At 43.4% G+C, this 18,449-nt stretch overlaps 1 protein-coding gene across 1 annotated transcript in view; it reads right to left on the bottom strand.

The window, feature by feature from the left end:
- Positions 1–1,699: 1,699 nt before the first annotated feature.
- Positions 1,700–18,449, bottom strand: part of LOC125881273 (protocadherin-15-like) — a 363,072-nt gene continuing 346,322 nt past the window's right edge. The window contains exons 35-39 of the mRNA XM_049564361.1: positions 16,828–16,866; positions 16,548–16,621; positions 8,899–9,028; positions 6,752–6,958; positions 1,700–3,037 (exon numbers count right to left, since the gene is read on the bottom strand). Coding sequence (XP_049420318.1) covers positions 2,264–3,037; positions 6,752–6,958; positions 8,899–9,028; positions 16,548–16,621; positions 16,828–16,866 — 1,224 coding nt within the window. The 3' untranslated portion in view covers positions 1,700–2,263. The remainder of the gene's footprint in view (positions 3,038–6,751; positions 6,959–8,898; positions 9,029–16,547; positions 16,622–16,827; positions 16,867–18,449) is intronic.

Below are 18,449 nucleotides of genomic sequence, written 5' to 3'. Positions count from 1 at the left end.
GAACGTTTACTTGTAATGTTACTTAATGCATGAGCTGATGACGTGAATCCATCAGCACGCCTTAAATTTCACTTTAACAACATTGACTATTTAATTTTTATAGTCTCTCTTGGGTGACATAAGGCCCGTTTCCACTTTAGAAGTTCCTGGTACAATTTGGGGGGCAGGAACTTTACAGGAACGTCCTCTCGCTCGGCCCTCTCAACCGCCATTGAGGGACAGGTTCCTGTAAAGTTACCGGGCTCTGGATGTGATGTAATCGTTGCACGACCATTTTGACCGGGGCGATGCCGGCTATTTTGTTGCTTTCTGTTGACGTCACATCCCGCCTTGAGTATATCCAATCAGTACCAAGTAATCCCCAAGCCACAGCCGGGAGTCTTTCGGGGCTGTTCTGAGTACCTACCCCGAGGCAGGGACTTGTTTAGCCCCTGTAAAAGTTCCGGAACTCTGTCCTTCGGGGGTGGTTCCTGCGGCGGAGAGACGCACCAACGGCCCCGGCCCCGTAAAATTACCGTGAAGTTCCTGTGGTGGAAACGGGCCTATACACTTTTAGTAATGAGTGGATCTTCACGCGTTTAAAAATATATATTAATTTTGACAGGATTATGTGAACGTTATATATTCTAATCCTCACTCTGAGAAAAAAAAAAGAATTGTGGGGCATTGTTCCTGTGGGCTATAAACCAGGTGCAGACTCTTGATACCATGTCTGAAGGGTTACTTTTGGTTCCAAAGGTACTGTACCGAAAGTGTTTGGTGGAACGGGGGCTCTAGTGTTATCTAAAAGATTTTCAGTGTCATGGCTAAATATTTAGTTGATTTATATAATGTGGAGAAGTTGGCAAGATTTCAGAATGAGACTTCTCCTTGAAACAGATTTGGTTATACACACTAACCAACAAACCTGATCAACAAAGGTAAAAACAAAGGCTTAATATAATGAAGGGATCCTTTCTATAATGTTGTCAGACATCTGTAATAACAATCTGGGCCCTGTCAGTGACAAACACCAGCAATTTTAGTGAACATAAATTGATGGAGCACAGTTGTCCATAGGGATTACATTGCAGTCCTTGTCCTTGTAGTTGCAGCCGTCTCTTTCAATACTGCACCACTTTCAGAAATTATTGTCTTCATTAGTCCAGGTTGAAAAAGACCTAAGTGTCTCTTTAATATGTCGTATTATATGCACGTAGGACCTGTAAATCTTAGCAGGAGGAACTTAACCAACCCTTTTAGCAATTAAAGCCTCATGATAAGAATATTGTGACTTCTTAAAATATACTGAGAGTTAGAGAAGATTGATACCTCTCTCGTCTGACTCTGCAAGAAAGTCTAAAGAGTGTACATCAAAAATGTCAAACTATTCCTTTAAAATAACCATTAAAACAATTTCAAGAACAGAGAGTGAAGCTCCGAAATGTAGCCAAGAACAAAGTATTAAATCTGCAGATCTGAACCAGAAAAGCATTGACTCCATTAGAGCTTAACAAAGTCACATCTCACCACAGTCATGTCATGTTAGTTCTGGATAGAGGAGACACCAACACAGCACCCAGTTAGCCAAACTCCACGTTTCAATGGATGAAATAGTCTTTTTATTTGGATAAAGTTTGCCAAGCAACTTGACAAGGATAAAAAGGCAAGTTTGAACAATACAAGACTTCATGTGTCAATGCAAAGTGTCAGGCAAGATGAGTCGCACCAATAGCTGTAATTCTGAATGAAACGAGTGCGGTGACACCAGTCGCTTAAAGGGCCATAAAAAGTTCACAGACTTTTTCCTCAAGTTTCCATCATTATCTCTTAGCAAAGTAGAAATATAACAAGTCCTCTCATTCTAGGTCCAGTTCTCCGCAGGGGGGTTGCAGCTCTTAGATCAGTTGGGCTTTAGGGACGCTCTGATTGGAATATTGAGCAGATACAAAACAGACATTTCATTAAGTAAATCAGCAAACAGCCAATCAGATGCCGAGTTACTTGCTTTTTCTTATATATTTTCATCATCTGTCTCTGAATTTAAACAAAAATAAAGAAATTATTTGAGTCAATAAGTGAGGAATCTTACATCTTAATGAAATTCAGTTTGAACACCAGAAAATGCTAATTCACCTTTTAGCTGAGCACCAATCTGTTAATAAGATGTCTTTTAATTGGATTGGAGCATCCCCATTAGTTCCACAACTAATGAACAGAAATGATGTCTGAACGCTTTAATGATCTTGGCAATAAGGAGCGAGCACAGTGGAGTCACGATCAGTCAGAGTTTAGTCATGGGTATGTGAAGGCTGTTCCACGGGCCCATCCATAATTCCTCCTCATCCGACTGCGTTCTGTCACTTGGGCACTCCAACGACTCCCCCATAACAAGTCCGTCGTCCTCTTCATCATTACTGCCGTCTACCTTCGACTCTCTCTCGCCATCATTCAGCTCCTCTCTCTGTGCTGTGCTCTGAGGCGGCTCTGTGCCGCCCTGCACCGCTCTGAGCAGGTTTGATTTAGACGCTACGCAGTCAGGGCCCGTGTTGCTGGTGCTGGTCGACCCTAAAGAAATGCTGCATTGTCGAGTGTTAAACACATTCAGAGTTTTATTGTTGTCAGTGTTAGAGAAAGAGGAAGTCGCAGAGGCAGCCATTCCCGAACTTTGGAAGGTGCGCAGTGTCTTGCACCCGCTGTCTGCTGCCGCCGCTCTGGGATGGTTCAGGGGGACTCTTTCCTCCAGCGTGGCAGCCATTTTGTCGAGTTTTTTAAAGTGCTTGGCCAGCCGTGAGCTGAAGACGGGGGAGGTGAGTTTGAGGTTGTTGTTCGTGGTGGTGGTGTGAGTGTGTGTGGGGCCTGTGGTGTTTACTGTGCGTCGGGTGCGGATGATGGAGCCATTCTGGGCCACATAGATGCTGCCGTTAACGTTAGCGTGGCTGTTGAGGGTGGAGGGTATGCGGCTGCGTTGGGTCTCTGGCATACTTTCTTCACCGGTGGAGCTGGTCTCATATTCCCGGTCCACCACCAACTTGATCCGACGTTTTCTACTGCCGTGCTGGAAAAACACAGAAATGCCACAAAGATAAGATGTCATTAAACTTATGACACGAGGCTGAGAGAATCTATTCTTATAAAGCCCCATTCACACACAGGAACACAACTCAAGATTTGAGGCAAAAATGTGACTGTTTTTTCCTGGTTGCCTGTTGCAGTTTGGCACATAACCTGTGCCTCATCAAATATTTAAAAAAAACTTGTGTTCTGTTCAGTGTCTGTGTGATCAAGGCTTACTTGAACATTTTCACTAGAACTTAAATCATTTTCAAGACCCATCTCTTACATCTGTGTAAAACTGGGAAGGGATGTCTTCTCAGCGAGTATGGACAAGAAGACTACAGCAACCAATAACTCAATCAATGAACATTCTGACATGTGAGTATTGTTTTAAGAAAGACAAACCACAGCGGACAGTGACATCAGAGCACTGACCACAACCTCAGTCCATTTCTACAGCAGACAGAGTGAGAACTTTGACCAGCAGAGGTCAGGAGAAAACAACAGTGTTGAGCCTCTGTTATCTCAAATGTAATTTGTGACCATTTTCATTTACTTTTTTACCTTTTAAGATGTTTGTCCTGTAAAGTCAAGAAAGCAGCAGCTTTCACTCACACTGCAAACACACTACACAGCAAAGACAGGTCAGTGCAGCAGTGTTTACTCCAGGTTTTTTATATTAAATAAGACAGTAGGTAAAGAAATAACCTGGGTTTCACGCAAATGTTACTTTCTACTAAACTGTATTAACAGGCAGAACCACTTCTTCTCCTTATATACTTTAAGTGTTGAATGATTTGACTTTTCGCAGTAAGGTTGGGAAAAAACTTCTGCTATATTTCCAGTAGATTAGACACTTTACAGCTTACATCTTATCGATCACTTTATATAGCGTCCATGTAAACAGTTAAAGGGATAGTGCACCAAAAATGAAAATTCAGCCATTATCTACTCACCCATATGCCGAGGGAGGCTCTGGTGAAGTTTTAGAGTCCTAGAGAGGAGGTAGCAACACAACTCCACCTAATGGAGGCTTACAGCGCCCCAGATTCAAAAGTCCAAAAACACATAATTGAAACCACAAAATATCTCCATACTGCTCGTCCATAGCGCGGTGCACAGAGAGGCAGTTAGAGCTACAGGCTACAATGAGGTTAAAAACGACTTTTTATGTCAGGGCTTCAGGACACTTGGATCACTAAGGACGAGCAGTATGGAGATATTTTGTGGTTTCAATTATGTGTTTTTGGACGTTTGAATCTGGGGCGCCGTAAGCCTCCATTAGGTGGAGTTGTATTGCTACTCCCTCTCCCCTTGGATCTCTGCAAAGGATGTGAGGACTCTAAAACTTCACCTGAGCCTCCCTCGGCATATGGGTGAGTAGATAATGGCTGAATTTTCATTTTTGGGTGCACTATCCCTTTAAGTCGGAATCTCTGATCAATATGAATTCACTCAGGTTGAAGAAATATTGTCCAAGTTACCACAGCCACTGATTCAAAGCAGCCTTTGAATCATGTACTGCTTCAATAGAAGAAATCACTGAGGAAATGCTTTTAAAGATATACTGTATATTAATATCCACACTAGATGCAACTCTGTTTAATACAAAACACTATATGACAGTAAAACCTCCTCTATGTTAGGTCAGAGCAAACACTGCTGCACACACACACTTTGGTTGAAAAGAAAAGGGCTCTTGTGAAAATAACTGCACAGTATGACCCTCAGTTTTTTTCATTTAACCCTGATAGTATGGAAGAAAGAATACAGAGAAAGAAAACATCTTCTCCTCCAGCAGGTAACAGAAGGACTGACTGATACAGGGAGAATGACGGACACAGAAAAAGAAATGACTAATGAAAGAAGCCTGCACGAATCTTAGATGCAACAAAGAGAGGTCAGTGAATAACAATGTTTGAGCTACAGCGGCAGAGAAATAAGCAGCTGCAAGCGAAGCTTTCACAAAAGGCAAAAGTCAGCTCAGGAGAAAAGCTACAGAAGTAAACCAGCCGACCGTTTCTATCGGAGAACGAGGGCTGTCATAAAGGAAGAAGAGGGAGAGGGGGATAGGCTGATTGGAAAAAAAGGGGATTCGAGATACGAGCGAAATAAAAAGGCAAGGACCCACAGGAAAAGATACTCTGAGAGGGCAGCAGATGATGTGCAGGCAGTTTAAACTCCTGTGAACGTAAATCACACCAAACAAAGGGAAAAAGAGAGATTACAGTAATAAATTCCACCCAGGTAATGACTGCACACCCAAACCAGGCATTTTCACTGAGATCTTACTTAGCGGCAAAGAATCTGGAGGGGCTAAGGCCTCATCTGCATTTCAATTGGCCGACTCATTTTCCAAATCCCCCTCTTCTTCATCCTCGTCTCCGTGGCCGCTGCTTCTCTCATCCTCCTCTGTGTCCTCGATGATGGGTGACAAGTTGTCTGAGGTGTCCATCATGCCCGAGCTGATGTCTGATTGGATGGTTCGCCTGCTAGGCGATGACTTTCGGGATCCTACACTTTCAGCCCCTTCCTCCTCTTCCCCTGATTCATCTCCTTCGCTCTCCTCCTCTATTGTTTCATGTGAAGAACGAGAGTGTCGAGAAGTCTGAGGCCTCGCACTACGAACTGTAGAAGCTGAAGATCTTGAACTTTTAGAGTCGCTGCTGCTGTTTCTATCTGTGGAGTGGCTGCTTCTGCTTCCTCGCTTTAATTTGGCACTACTTCTCCTCTTACTACTAACACTGTTGCTACTCGCAGTACTAACGCTACCCTTTGAGCGTTTTCTGCTTGACTCCTTCCTTTCATCCTCGCTCTCAAGCCCTGACTCCTCCTCAGTCTCTGACCCCTCTCCCTCCTCATCTTGGCTTCCACGCTCTGACTCTCTGTCTGTGTCAGGAGTTCCCTCTTCCTTTTCTGTTTCTGTGTCGGATTCGGTCTTGTCGTGCTCGGCTGTGACAGATGAGGTGGGGCTACTTGCATCAGAGGGGCTAAATTCTGATGGAGACTCCTTGCTGCCACTTCCTGTTTCTGAATCACTGTCATGAAATCGTTTCTCTGTCTTCCACCACATCTCAGAGGAGCTATTCTCCCCTCCTAGCTCCCACCGCCCCCTCTCCTCCCCTGTGGCTCTCTCAGACACTGATGCAGAAACGCTCATATCTCCTATGGAGCCATACATCTTCCTACTGTTCTCCTCTCCCCTCTCCCAGCTTTTTTCATCCATCCACTGTTCGTCTCCCACCCTGGCGGGTCCCTGGAGCCTTCTGGAGAGGGAGATAAGACTGAGGGCCTCGCTCAGCTTTTGTTTCATTGGTGGGGGTTTGCTGGCTTCAAAGGACGTCTGGAAATAACTGCCGTCGATGACCATGCCGCCGTCCAAGCTGGCAAAGTGGCCAGGGAGCTCTCCCCTGTGCCCTGGCCTGATGCCTTCCCCTCCATCGGCAGCATTTCTCATCCCATTGTTTGTAACACCACCTCTGCTTCTTCCTCTTGTTTCCATCTTTCCTCTGCCTCCTCTTTCCCTTCCTCTCTCTGTTGCTTCATCTCTCCCTCCCCCCGTGTTTTCTTGTCTCTCTGCTTCCACTCTCTCAAATCCCCTCCCTCGACCTCCTTCCCCCTCTTCTACTGGCCTGACTCTGGCTTTGTTCCAGGGTGGGTGGATGGCGGGCGGCTGCCCAGATGTTTTACTACCAGAGGACAGCAGAGTGCTCACTCTCATCACAGCCTTCAACCTGGCGGCCGCACTGGAGCTCTTGGGCTTTGTGTTCACGGCTGCACCACCCTCTACCTGTTGGTGTGTGTCGCCCTCAGTTCTTGGAGCTGCTGGGGTCTTTCTGGATGGCCCATGAGGAGGTGGAGGACGAGGCTGGAGGTAGGCAGGGTGTGGGGCTAATCTACCTCCTTGAATCTGTCTCCTCACCTGTTGTCACGATGACATTAATCCAGAACCAAATAAGAACATTTAGGAAAAGAACAACAGTTGACATTTTAACTGCACAAAGTATCTTCTCATCTAGGGATGTCCTGACCAAGTTTTTTTTGTACCTGATACTGAACCGAGCCAACCTGAATTAACTGTGTTCCACTGAGTGTTTATTTTTTTAGTCATCTGTATGTCTTTTGTGTTAATTAGGCTACATTAATGGATTACTGTTATTGGCTTTTTGCCCCCAGAATTTTTGTTTGAGTGTGACCATTGTCGGTTCTCCTCCACACACAGTGAAACACCATGAACCATAAACGCACAAGACTTTCACACTGAGCTGAAATGAAAGGAGTGCTCATAATTTTGGTAAAAATGCATTATGCATTAATGCTTCCTGCGTAAAAATACCTGTGTGACAGCTGATATTAAACAAAGGATCGGATCCTCTGTATAGCTCAATGTACCAGATCCTGATCAATTAAAAGATGCCTCGATCGGCCCAGATCCCGACCTTTGAGATTGGATTGAGATGCTTTTCTCTTCAAAGCAGTCTAACTGTTGTATTAGTGTCATGTTTTAAGGGACAATTCACCTCCAAATCACTTACCTGCAGTGCTATTTATCAATGTAAATTGATTTATCGGCCGTAGAGATGTCTGCCTTCTTTTGAATATAGTGGAACTAGATGGCACTCAGCTTGTGGTGCTCAAAGTGCCAAAAAATACATTTGAAAAACTCAACAGCAATGTCTCTTTCCAGAAATCATGACCTGGTTACTCAAGATAATCCACAGACCTTGTTGTGAGCAGTTTCATGTAGGAACTATTTTCTTTCTGCCGAACTACACCCACCAACTGTATCACTGACTCAATCAGAGATAGAAGCATTTATTTTTTAATGGGCGAGAGGCTTGTGCTCATAATAGTGTGAAATGTCAACATTAATGGCATCCTGACACCATTAATGTTGACATTTGGAAGTAAGAAAAATGGTCTGTGGATTATCTTGAGTAACTGGGTCATGATTTCTGGAAAGAGACATTGCTGTTGAGTTTTTCAAATGTATTTTTTGGCACTTTGAGCACCACAAGCTGAGTGCCATCTAGTTCCATTATACTGGAGAGAAGGCAGACATCTCTATGGCCGATATCTCCAACACCAGTGTTAATTTCGTTGACGAAAACTATGCCGAAAATTTTTCATCAGCACCCTTTTTTTCCATGATGAAAATGTGACGATGTACATCTTGATAATAAAATTTAAAAAAATTAAGGAAACAAAAAAAAAAAGAAAAAAAAAGCAAAATCTGTGCTCCATTTTCGTTGACAAGACAAGATGTGACGAAAATGTCAGTGGTGCACTTTCAGACACTGAAAGCCGAGAATGGCCACGCTTGTAATTATCTTCAAATGCCGCATGAGCAACAGGCTGGTAAACGCCAGCAAACACTCACACTGGAGCAGCATCAGCCATTGGTGCGACCTGTGACCTGCAATTCAGCAGTAAATAATCAGCTGTGTGTGTCTGACTGTGGATGGTGGAGCTGCTGAATGGATTTGTGGAGTGTGTTCAATGCAAAAACGACTAAAATGTGACTTTAACTAATGAGCATTTTCGTCTCAAGACTGAGACTAAATCTAAAACAGCTGTCAGAATTAACACTGTCCAACACTCGGCAACTCACATAAAGACAAGATTGATTAACTAGACTGATGAATGGCACTTCAGGTAAGAGGAAAAATATGTACTTTTGTTTTAAGGTGAACTGTCCCTTTAAAGACTCCTAAAGATCGTGTTAGTTATCGCACGAAGATCGCACACAGTTTTTATCACTTGAACTGAGCTATATACTAACTCAGTACTTTAACTAATTTCTGTTTAGTCATTGTGCAACACCAATGAATGTGACTATGATCAATATTTTTTTGCATTTACCTCTGCATCAGACTCCTGCGGGCTGTAGTAGTAGCTGCCGTCGTCATCAACGACGACCTCTCCGTATTCATCGTAGAGGCCAGACGGTGAGATCAGTTTCCTGCGACTGCCGTACTGAGGAAGGTCATATCTGGACAGAGACCGGGAGCATTACAGATGAGCAATAACCAACAAGAAGCTGTGCAGCGCAGAAATTAAAAACTCTAAATTTTACTGTCACACATTTTTGCTATGTGAAATAATAAAAATCAAATAAATGGAATCTGTGGTGTTGTAGAACAGTTTCAGCCAATCAGAAGTAGAGACAGGAGGGAAATCTGCTTTACCAACAGAACTGTTGGACTTGGCCGACGCTTATCCACAGTCACTTAAAGCAATAGCACAGGGCAACACTATGGTTTCACTCCGATGATAAGCAGTGTCTAATGACTTGCCTAAGAAAAGCTGACTTAATCACAAAAGGAGCATTTTGTCGCCAGGAGACATTTTGTTAGCAGAAAACACTGGAATCAATTTTTCCTCCCTTTTGTCTCTCTCTTTGCCTGTTGCTGGGAGCGCTGCCTGGCTCCACCGGCCAAAAAACTGTGCTGTGCATCACCACTTGGGCTCGGTGCCCTGCGGCAAGCAACTCCGAGAGCTGGTGGGTCAAAAAACACATCTTTTCAAATGCTATCCTGGAAACAATATGTCCCAGTGTGATTAAAGTAACAAATCTGCTGGAAGTCCTTTGGCCTTGTTCCGTAACAGAGTTGTACTGAAAGTTGCCGCGTGTAATCACTCCGCTTACAGTCAACTGGTGGGAGAAGTTGCTCTCCTATTACACTAAGTAGCCAAGCAATAAACAAATGGAAGGAGCACGTGGATGAGTGATGTGTGTGGGTAGGAAGGAGGGGAGGTGGAGGTGTGCTTGGGGAATAAAGGGGCGCAGGGAAGAAAGAGGAAACCATGAAGAGGTCAAAACAGAGCGACCAGGCCAGTCATAAATGTTAGTTATAATCCTTACAGTATGGCCTCTGCAAGCTAATGTAATGAGTCTTAACCTTCCACTAAAACCTGCTTATGAGATTTCACAGTCATTAACCCACAGACTCAAACTGGAGTGCACACACAATCAAATTACTTAAAGGCTACAGCAAGTCTTTGCTTGGAGTAGTCTTTAGTCTTTTCTTCCCCCTCCTCTGTTCTTCCCTTCATCATTCCCCCATCCTTCCTCACGCCTCCTCGTGTCTCCACTAGGGGACACTCACAAACTGAGAATCACTCCATGCAGTTTAAAGTTGCCAGAATCACTGGCATCACAGCCCAGACATGATGGTGTGTTTTTGCAGTTGTCTGTGTGTATGGAACAAAACTGGGTCACTGGCCCGTTTCAGGAGGGTCTCCATATGCTGAGTGACTGTTTAATGATCAGCCCGAGGACGTGTGATCATATCCACACAGTGAAGAGCCTGCACATGATTAAAGTGCTGTTACTGTATGCTGTAATAGTCCTTAAAATCTGTAGCAGCATGACTATATTTTTCTATAATTCAAATTCTTTATTTATCAATTCATTAAAATATGAACAAACCGACAGTATTGTTACTGGAACTCAACGTATCCACAGGCACCTGGTCGCTACACATTCTCATACCCTTAATAGTAATTTAGCAACCACAGCGGTACAACTAAACACCACATCGTTACAGTTCAACAGACATATCACAAACAAAAAAGCCCGCCCATGACCTTTTAAAGCTTTCAACTTTATTGCTGACCCTAACTAACATGTGTTCGTATGACACATTCTTACATAGATTCCTTCCACTTTTCAAAGTCTGGAGGTGATGTACTCTCCCAGAATCTGAGGATCACTCCAGCAGGTCTGACGACCCGACATGTATCACAACAAGGTTATATTTTGATATACTCTGTAGTTCTGTTTGGTTCCCTACAAGGCATAACCTTAGTGATTATGGTATTGTCGTACCCAACCACTTCCCTATGTGATCCACAACTTTTTCCCAAAATGGATTAACCAGTTTACATTCCCAGACTGCATGTAGAAATGTTCCTGTTTCCGTCTGACAGTTCCAACATAAATTATTAGCCAGTAGACCCATCCTGTACAACTAAGAAGGAGTAACCTATGAATTGATTTATACTGAGCAGAGAAATACTACTGTGCATATTCAGTAAACCCACAAATAGAAATGATCTTTTCGTGTATGCACCAGGTGAGTAATTCCATCCAACTGAATAGGTGCCTTCTTGGCATCAAGTATCTATGTATTATTATACATCTATGGGAAAAACCTGCATGGAGTATAACAGATCCAAACAATTCCTCCCTACAATTCCGCATCAGCTCATTTTGTGCAACCACTGGTGCAGAAAGCATAACTGAGCCTTAAGAGTCAAAAACTGCTCTTGATTTCTGTTGTCTGTTAAATATGATGCGGGAATCAGGACACTTATCGTATTTCTTGGTTAGGAACAGTCAAAAAATAGTCCAACATAACTGCCAGTAAAACCATGGCGTGGCGCTTTTACTTTGCATGAAAGAAATAAGATAACTTTCAATTAGTGCGTTTAAGGGTGCTTTCAGACCTAGAGTTGTCTTGCTTTGGTCTGAATCAGGGACTAATTTTGTTACAAAGTTGCATAATTGCCTAGAGTTGGTTCATGTTCTCACGGCAGCATTTACAAGTGGACCAGATAAAGTGTCTTGTGCGAGAAAGCTGCTCTTGATTGGTCAGAATTTTCATGTGGGAAAAATCCAGGAAGTAAACAAAACGTTGAAGAAGAGTACACTTGCAAGATAAATGTGACACTTTCTAATGTCACAATGGAGGGACAACTACGCAGGTTGATTTTAGCGCTGCTCATCGTGGACTATATTGCTGTCATTGTTCATTTTAGTCAAACCATACAGTTTGAAAACGAGGCACGGCTCCAACTAGAAAACAATGCTTTGATGCATTGGATGTGCTGAATGTGCATATTAAGGCAGTACAGGAGGAGGCGCACATTAATAATCCTCCAGGACTGTAACATGCTCATGTTTAACCCAAACAATGTGTCATGTGACTGCAGTTGGTTCGGACCACCTCTTCAAGAACGTCTCGGTCTGGTTGTTTTGGTGCGCACCTGAGTGTGATTGCTGTGTTAACACCAGAGACAGAGCCAGGTTTAGCCATTTCCCCCTTTTCCAGTCATATGCTAAGCTAAGCTAACTGGCTGCAGTTTCGTATTTAGTGCACAGAAACATGAGTGTGGTATGGATTCTCTTATCAAACTCTCTGCAAGAAAGCAAATGAGCATATTACCCAAAATGTTGAACCATCTCTTTAATATTTTCTCCCATTAGTAATTAATGTCCTCATATATCTTGCACTGAGCCTAAAACAGGCTGGATGTGCAAACTTCTTCTTTCTGTTCTCACCTTTGTCCTGCTTCTGTCTACAGAATGAAAATGGTATCTTCATTGAGCCGATAATGCCAGATCTCACTCTCCCCATCCTATATCTTTCATGTGGGTGCCCTAACTCAGCACCTATCAGCGTCTTGACAGTCACACTGCTCATCACCCACGCCAGTAACGATTTTGGAAAAGCAAGATTTAATCCCTTGTTGCTCCATGGCGTGTACGTTTGAGTATTTTACTCTTGACTAGAGGGCAACATGAATTTGGCTTGTTTTGTTGTTTTTGTGTTGGGTTTTTTTTTTTTCAGACATGCGTCAAAACATCAGACCTGTGCAACAAATGGTTCAAGTTATTTTCAGCATCTGTATAAATCCAATCAGAATCATGCCAATGGCAGATGGCTACATTCCCACATGCAGAGAAAATCCCATTTTGATCCCATCTTTTGAAGGCAGATGAAAGAAAAGGTCAAAAGGTTATGCAACATCCTTCCAAATGGCTTCCAAATGGATTAGTGTAGCTATGGAAGCAAACACTGCAACAGCTGTTGTCTGCTTCTCAGAAACAAAACTCAGGCGTGAAAACTTTGTCTGCGTCCTGAGAGGCTGGTTTAGCATTTGTTAGCATAGTCTTTGAAAAAAATCCCGCACCTTTCATTTACAACTGCGACGAATAAAGTGATTAGATCTGAGTCCCACCGGGTCACAAAGTCTGATTTCCTGCTCCTGCGTACGTACAGAGTCAGACATGAGTTTGTGGATGTTGCTATAAGCCAACAGCATCTGGCCCATTGTCTGCTTCCACGGCTGGCTGCCTGATTAGCTGCTACAGTATTGCAATGCAAGGCAGAGAGAATTAGCTCTGTGCGTATGTGTGTGTGTGTGTGCATGTGTGAAAGAAAGACTGAGCAAGTGAGCATTGCTGAGTGAGTGTATGAGTGAGTGAGTGAATGAATGTGTCTGCCATGAGAGAATTTATGTGTGTGTGTCTGGTACTGTGTATTTATGTGAGTGTGGGTGGGTGTATAAAATCAAGTTCCCGGGAGTCTGCAGCTAAAATTATAAGAATTACACAATGCATCACAGATGGCAGGCTGGGTGCAGACTAACACGCACGCACACGCACGCACGCACACACACACACACACACACACACACACACACACACACACACACTTGGGAGGTATGCAGTGAGTCCTCTGTGATCTTGTTCATGAACGCTTTGATCTAATGTATTTCTGTGTGTTTATTGCCTTCCTATACAGTATTTCCGGCTTTTGCAACATCCAAGAAAAGATACACACACGTACAGTACATGTGCACGCACACACACACACACACACACACACACACACACACACACACACACACACACTTTGAGCAAAATCTCTGTAAGCTCTTCCTTCAGCTCTTGTGACTTCCTGTAGTTCAAAAACATATTAAGCACACATGAGTGCGGGGAGGTTGGTATGAGGCAGGTCACCGGTGTCGAGATTCCACAGTAGCCGTCATACTGTGTAACTGACGTGGTCAGTGTGATATCAAAGTAGCTGCCAGAGGGCTGACACGAGGCCAGATAAAAGTGCACACAGTGAGCTCCAGACTCGTGTGAGAGGAAATATGTTTCATCGATGTCGAGGTTGAAGGTCAGAGATGAAACATAGTGGATATGGTCTGCACTCACTGCCCTCAATATGTTTTCTACTGCGTGTCACTACTGGTAAATAATGAATTTACAAAACTGCATTCACTGCACTGCAAATGAAACAAACACAATGCTGTAAAAACAAACACCACTTTTCATTTACTATTACAGTGCTGTTTAAGCAGCTGTGACTGATTACTGTTTGGAGTTAATAAGACCTGTTGAGCAATTTTTTTTTTTTTTTTTTTTACAAAATGATAATTGTATTGGAAATATGATTATTAGGGCTGGGTAATATGGCTGGAATCAGTGTAATGACATCAGGGACAGTATATATTGCAGTGTTTCCAAAACCGTGAGATACCTCGTTAACTATTTGCCTTCAAGAACACTGTGATCACCTGCTGCTGGTTTATTGGAGGTTCCCAGAAACAGCTGAAAGAACATCAGGGATTCAGCCTTTGTCAATTACACCACAAAGCTGAGGAGCAAACTACCTATAGATATCAGGGAAGCTAGCTCGCTAGATATTTTTTAAAAGAAAGCTAAAAACGTATCTGTTCACTTCAGCCTTAAACGAGCTGTGACTTTCCTGCTACAGGTCTGAGTTTGTGAGTTTGTTGGGGCTGTTTAACGACTCAGCATTGGGTGTTCGCTGGAAGACGCTGACTGACTGTTTGCCAGGAGGAGAAAAACTTCAGAGACAGCAGCAACAGAAAGTTTGCTGCCCTGGTGGAGAGAGGGGACGGTCGAGGATCAGGCCCCGGGCACAAAATGGATCAAATGCAGGCATTGTTTGACCGGAGAAGTTTCGATACTACTTGGCAGTGGGTTATTTCGGTCGATAACTGAAAGGTATCAAGTAGTTACACCCAGTCCTAACATACAGTATGTTAAGATTACAGACAAGCGAAATGTACAGTACAGGCCAAAAGTTTGGACAAACCTTCTCATTCAATGTGTTTTCTTTATTTTCATGACTATTTACATTGTAGATTCTCACTGAAGGCATCAAAACTATGAATGAACACATGTGGAGTTATGTACTTAACAAAAAAAGGTGAAATAACTGAAAACATGTTTTATATTCTAGTTTCTTCAAAATAGCCACCCTTTGCTCTGATTACTGCTTTGCACACTCTAGGCATTCTCTCCATGAGCTTCAAGAGGTAGTCACCTGAAATGGTTTTCCAACAGTCTTGAAGGAGTTCCCAGAGGTGTTTAGCACTTGTTGGCCCCTTTGCCTTCACTCTGCGGTCCAGCTCACCCCAGACCATCTCGATTGGGTTCAGGTCCGGTGACTGTGGAGGCCAGGTCATCTGCCGCAGCACTCCATCACTCTCCTTCTTGGTCAAATAGCCCTTACACAGCCTGGAGGTGTGTTTGGGGTCATTGTCCTGTTGAAAAATAAATGATCCTCCAACTAAACGCAAACCGGATGGGATGGCATGTCGCTGCAGGATGCTGTGGTAGCCATGCTGGTTCAGTGTGCCTTCAATTTTGAATAAATCCCCAACAGTGTCACCAGCAAAACACCCCCACACCATCACACCTCCTCCTCCATGCTTCACAGTGGGAACCAGGCATGTGGAATCCATCCGTTCACCTTTTCTGCGTCTCACAAAGACACGGCGGTTGGAACCAAAGATGTCAAATTTGGACTCATCAGACCAAAGCACAGATTTCCACTGGTCTAATGTCCATTCCTTGTGTTTCTTGGCCCAAACAAATCTCTTCTGCTTGTTGCCTCTCCTTAGCAGTGGTTTCCTAGCAGCTATTTGACCATGAAGGCCTGATTCGCGCAGTCTCCTCTTAACAGTTGTTCTAGAGATGGGTCTGCTGCTAGAACTCTGTGTGGCATTCATCTGGTCTCTGATCTGAGCTGCTGTTAACTTGCCATTTCTGAGGCTGGTGACTCGGATGAACTTATCCTCAGAAGCAGTGGTGACTCTTGGTCTTCCTTTCCTGGGTCGGTCCTCATGTGTGCCAGTTTCGTTGTAGCGCTTGATGGTTTTTGCGACTCCACTTGGGGACACATTGAAAGTTTTTGCAATTTTCCGGACTGACTGACCTTCATTTCTTAAAGTAATGATGGCCACTCGTTTTTCTTTAGTTAGCTGATTGGTTCTTGCCATAATATGAATTTTAACAGTTGTCCAATAGGGCTGTCGGCTGTGTATTAACCTGACTTCTGCACAACACAACTGATGGTCCCAACCCCATTGATAAAGCAAGAAATTCCACTAATTAACCCTGATAAGGCACACCTGTGAAGTGGAAACCATTTCAGGTGACTACCTCTTGAAGCTCATGGAGAGAATGCCAAGAGTGTGCAAAGCAGTAATCAGAGCAAAGGGTGGCTATTTTGAAGAAACTAGAATATAAAACATGTTTTCAGTTATTTCACCTTTTTTTGTAAAGTACATAACTCCACATGTGTTCATTCATAGTTTTGATGCCTTCAGTGAGAATCTACAATGTAAATAGTCATGAAAATAAAGAAAACGCATTGAATGAGAAGGTGTGTCCAAACTTTTGGCCTGTACTGTACATACACTCTAAAGGTAGAAAAAGCAATATGTAGGATGTGCATACAAACCCGTGATCGTAGTTGTAATAGTCTTGTGTGTAGTAGTCCTGGCCGGGGTCGATGCCAGACTCCATTGATAACTCCTGTCAGATTAACAGACTATTGTTAGCAGCTTTCTAAACACACACATAGACAGACATACATACCTACTACTAAACCCACACAAATCTATCTCCACAAACACACACTCATATGTACATATTTAAAACACATCCCTCATGAAAAATTGCACGTACACAGACCCACACATGGAGAGTAAAGAAGTATCCAGAAAAGAGAGATAGAGTACCTCTGGTCTGAGCAGAGAAGGTCGGAGAAGTTGTTGCGTCTGCCAGAGGGAAAGAAAAGCGACGAATGATAAGACAAATGAAAGAAGTTAGAAGCTCTCCCCCAAAATGGAATACATCTACTTTGGAAAATCAATACCTGATGTTCTTCATCCAATATTGCTAGAATGCAGAGAATCCTGTCTGTGTTTGTTTTCATTTGGTGTTGTCAATCAATTTGGTGGGAGCAGGTATTACTTTTTTTCTTGGAGTGGATATCAATTTGGAACTCAATTTTAGTTTAAAATTAAATATTTACAAGTTTCAAAATATAAGCCATTAAAGGGACCGCTAGCAATATACAGCTGTGTAGTGTGATTGATATTCACAAAAAGGCAGCAATACAAGCCTTCCTTCTGTGTAAAATGTAGTCCATTTGCACAAAGACTGAGCATAGTGTTAGTTCAGCCAGGACATAATGTCAAGCTCAGCTCAGATCCCAGCTACATCAGCTGATCTCAAACAGCCCAATCAGCTGATGGAGCAGCTGACTGATGGAAGGGAGTCAGCTGATAGATCACATGATTCTTTTCTATGCAACCAATTGGTAAATCTCATTCAGGGCACCCTATTTAAACTGCTCTGACCTGCCTAGTGTTGCTGCTTCCTCTGCAAGCTGCTTTGCAACCTGCCTCCACCCCAGCTCCTCCTTTTCATGATTTGTCTGACTTATCAATGTCATGGGTCTTCTGGAAGTCTGCATACCGGGGCGGAACTTTCATGTGGTGAAAAAAGTTTCCACCCAGATTTTGACCCCTGCGGTATTCGCCGGCGGAGCTACACAGCTGGTCCAATGAAATTGTTTTTTTATAGTGACGTCACGCAGACCCGGGAGAGTCCAAAATCCAGTCAGGCAGGGCAGTATGGGAGAAAGGTTGATGAACCTCGTTTCATAGCACCCCGTCTTTTTTGATAAAAGACGGGATGATTTTATGAACAATGAATTAAAGGACAACATCTGGCAGTCCATTGTCCAGCTTGGTGGCTGCGGTGAGAGTGGTAAGTGCTAAAGAAAGTGCTAAAAAAATGTTCACCCACACCCATGGGTCCACTGCGTGGACTTGGAACACAACAACGTGAAATTTCGCACTGCGTCCATACCACGCCTGTGTGTATGGTTTATGTGCGGAAAAGCGCTGCGCAAATATTCTGCAAATCTGTCCTGCATTTCCGCATCGCGGCATTGAGAATGAACATTTAGGCTTTCCATGTAGGTGCAAGGAAGGGCAGGGAGTTTTGCTCTCTCTGCCTCAGGCTTTCCTTGTTTGCACATGGAAGGGCAGACAGGTGCGTTCTCTTTGCCTTAGGCTTTCCATGTAGGCACACAAAAGGGTGGAAAGGTGTGCTCTCTCCACCTTAGGCTTTCCACCTAGGTGCATGGAAGAGTGGAAAGGTGCAAATGGATACTGCAAATGGAAATTAAGTTTTCTTTGACTAAAGAGTTCCTGACTGAACTAACATGTACTACATATTAAACCATAAACATTACGTAAAACTAACAAGCATGTCTGTACACTGTCTTGAGATAAAGATCATTAAAGTTTCTCTCTGAAGGTCATATTTTAAAAGGACTAGTTGACTGTCT

Source organism: Epinephelus fuscoguttatus, linkage group LG20, assembly GCF_011397635.1.
Source record: "Epinephelus fuscoguttatus linkage group LG20, E.fuscoguttatus.final_Chr_v1".
NCBI classification, from domain to species: Eukaryota; Metazoa; Chordata; class Actinopteri; order Perciformes; family Serranidae; genus Epinephelus; species Epinephelus fuscoguttatus.
This window is presented reverse-complemented; position numbering and strand designations above follow the sequence as displayed.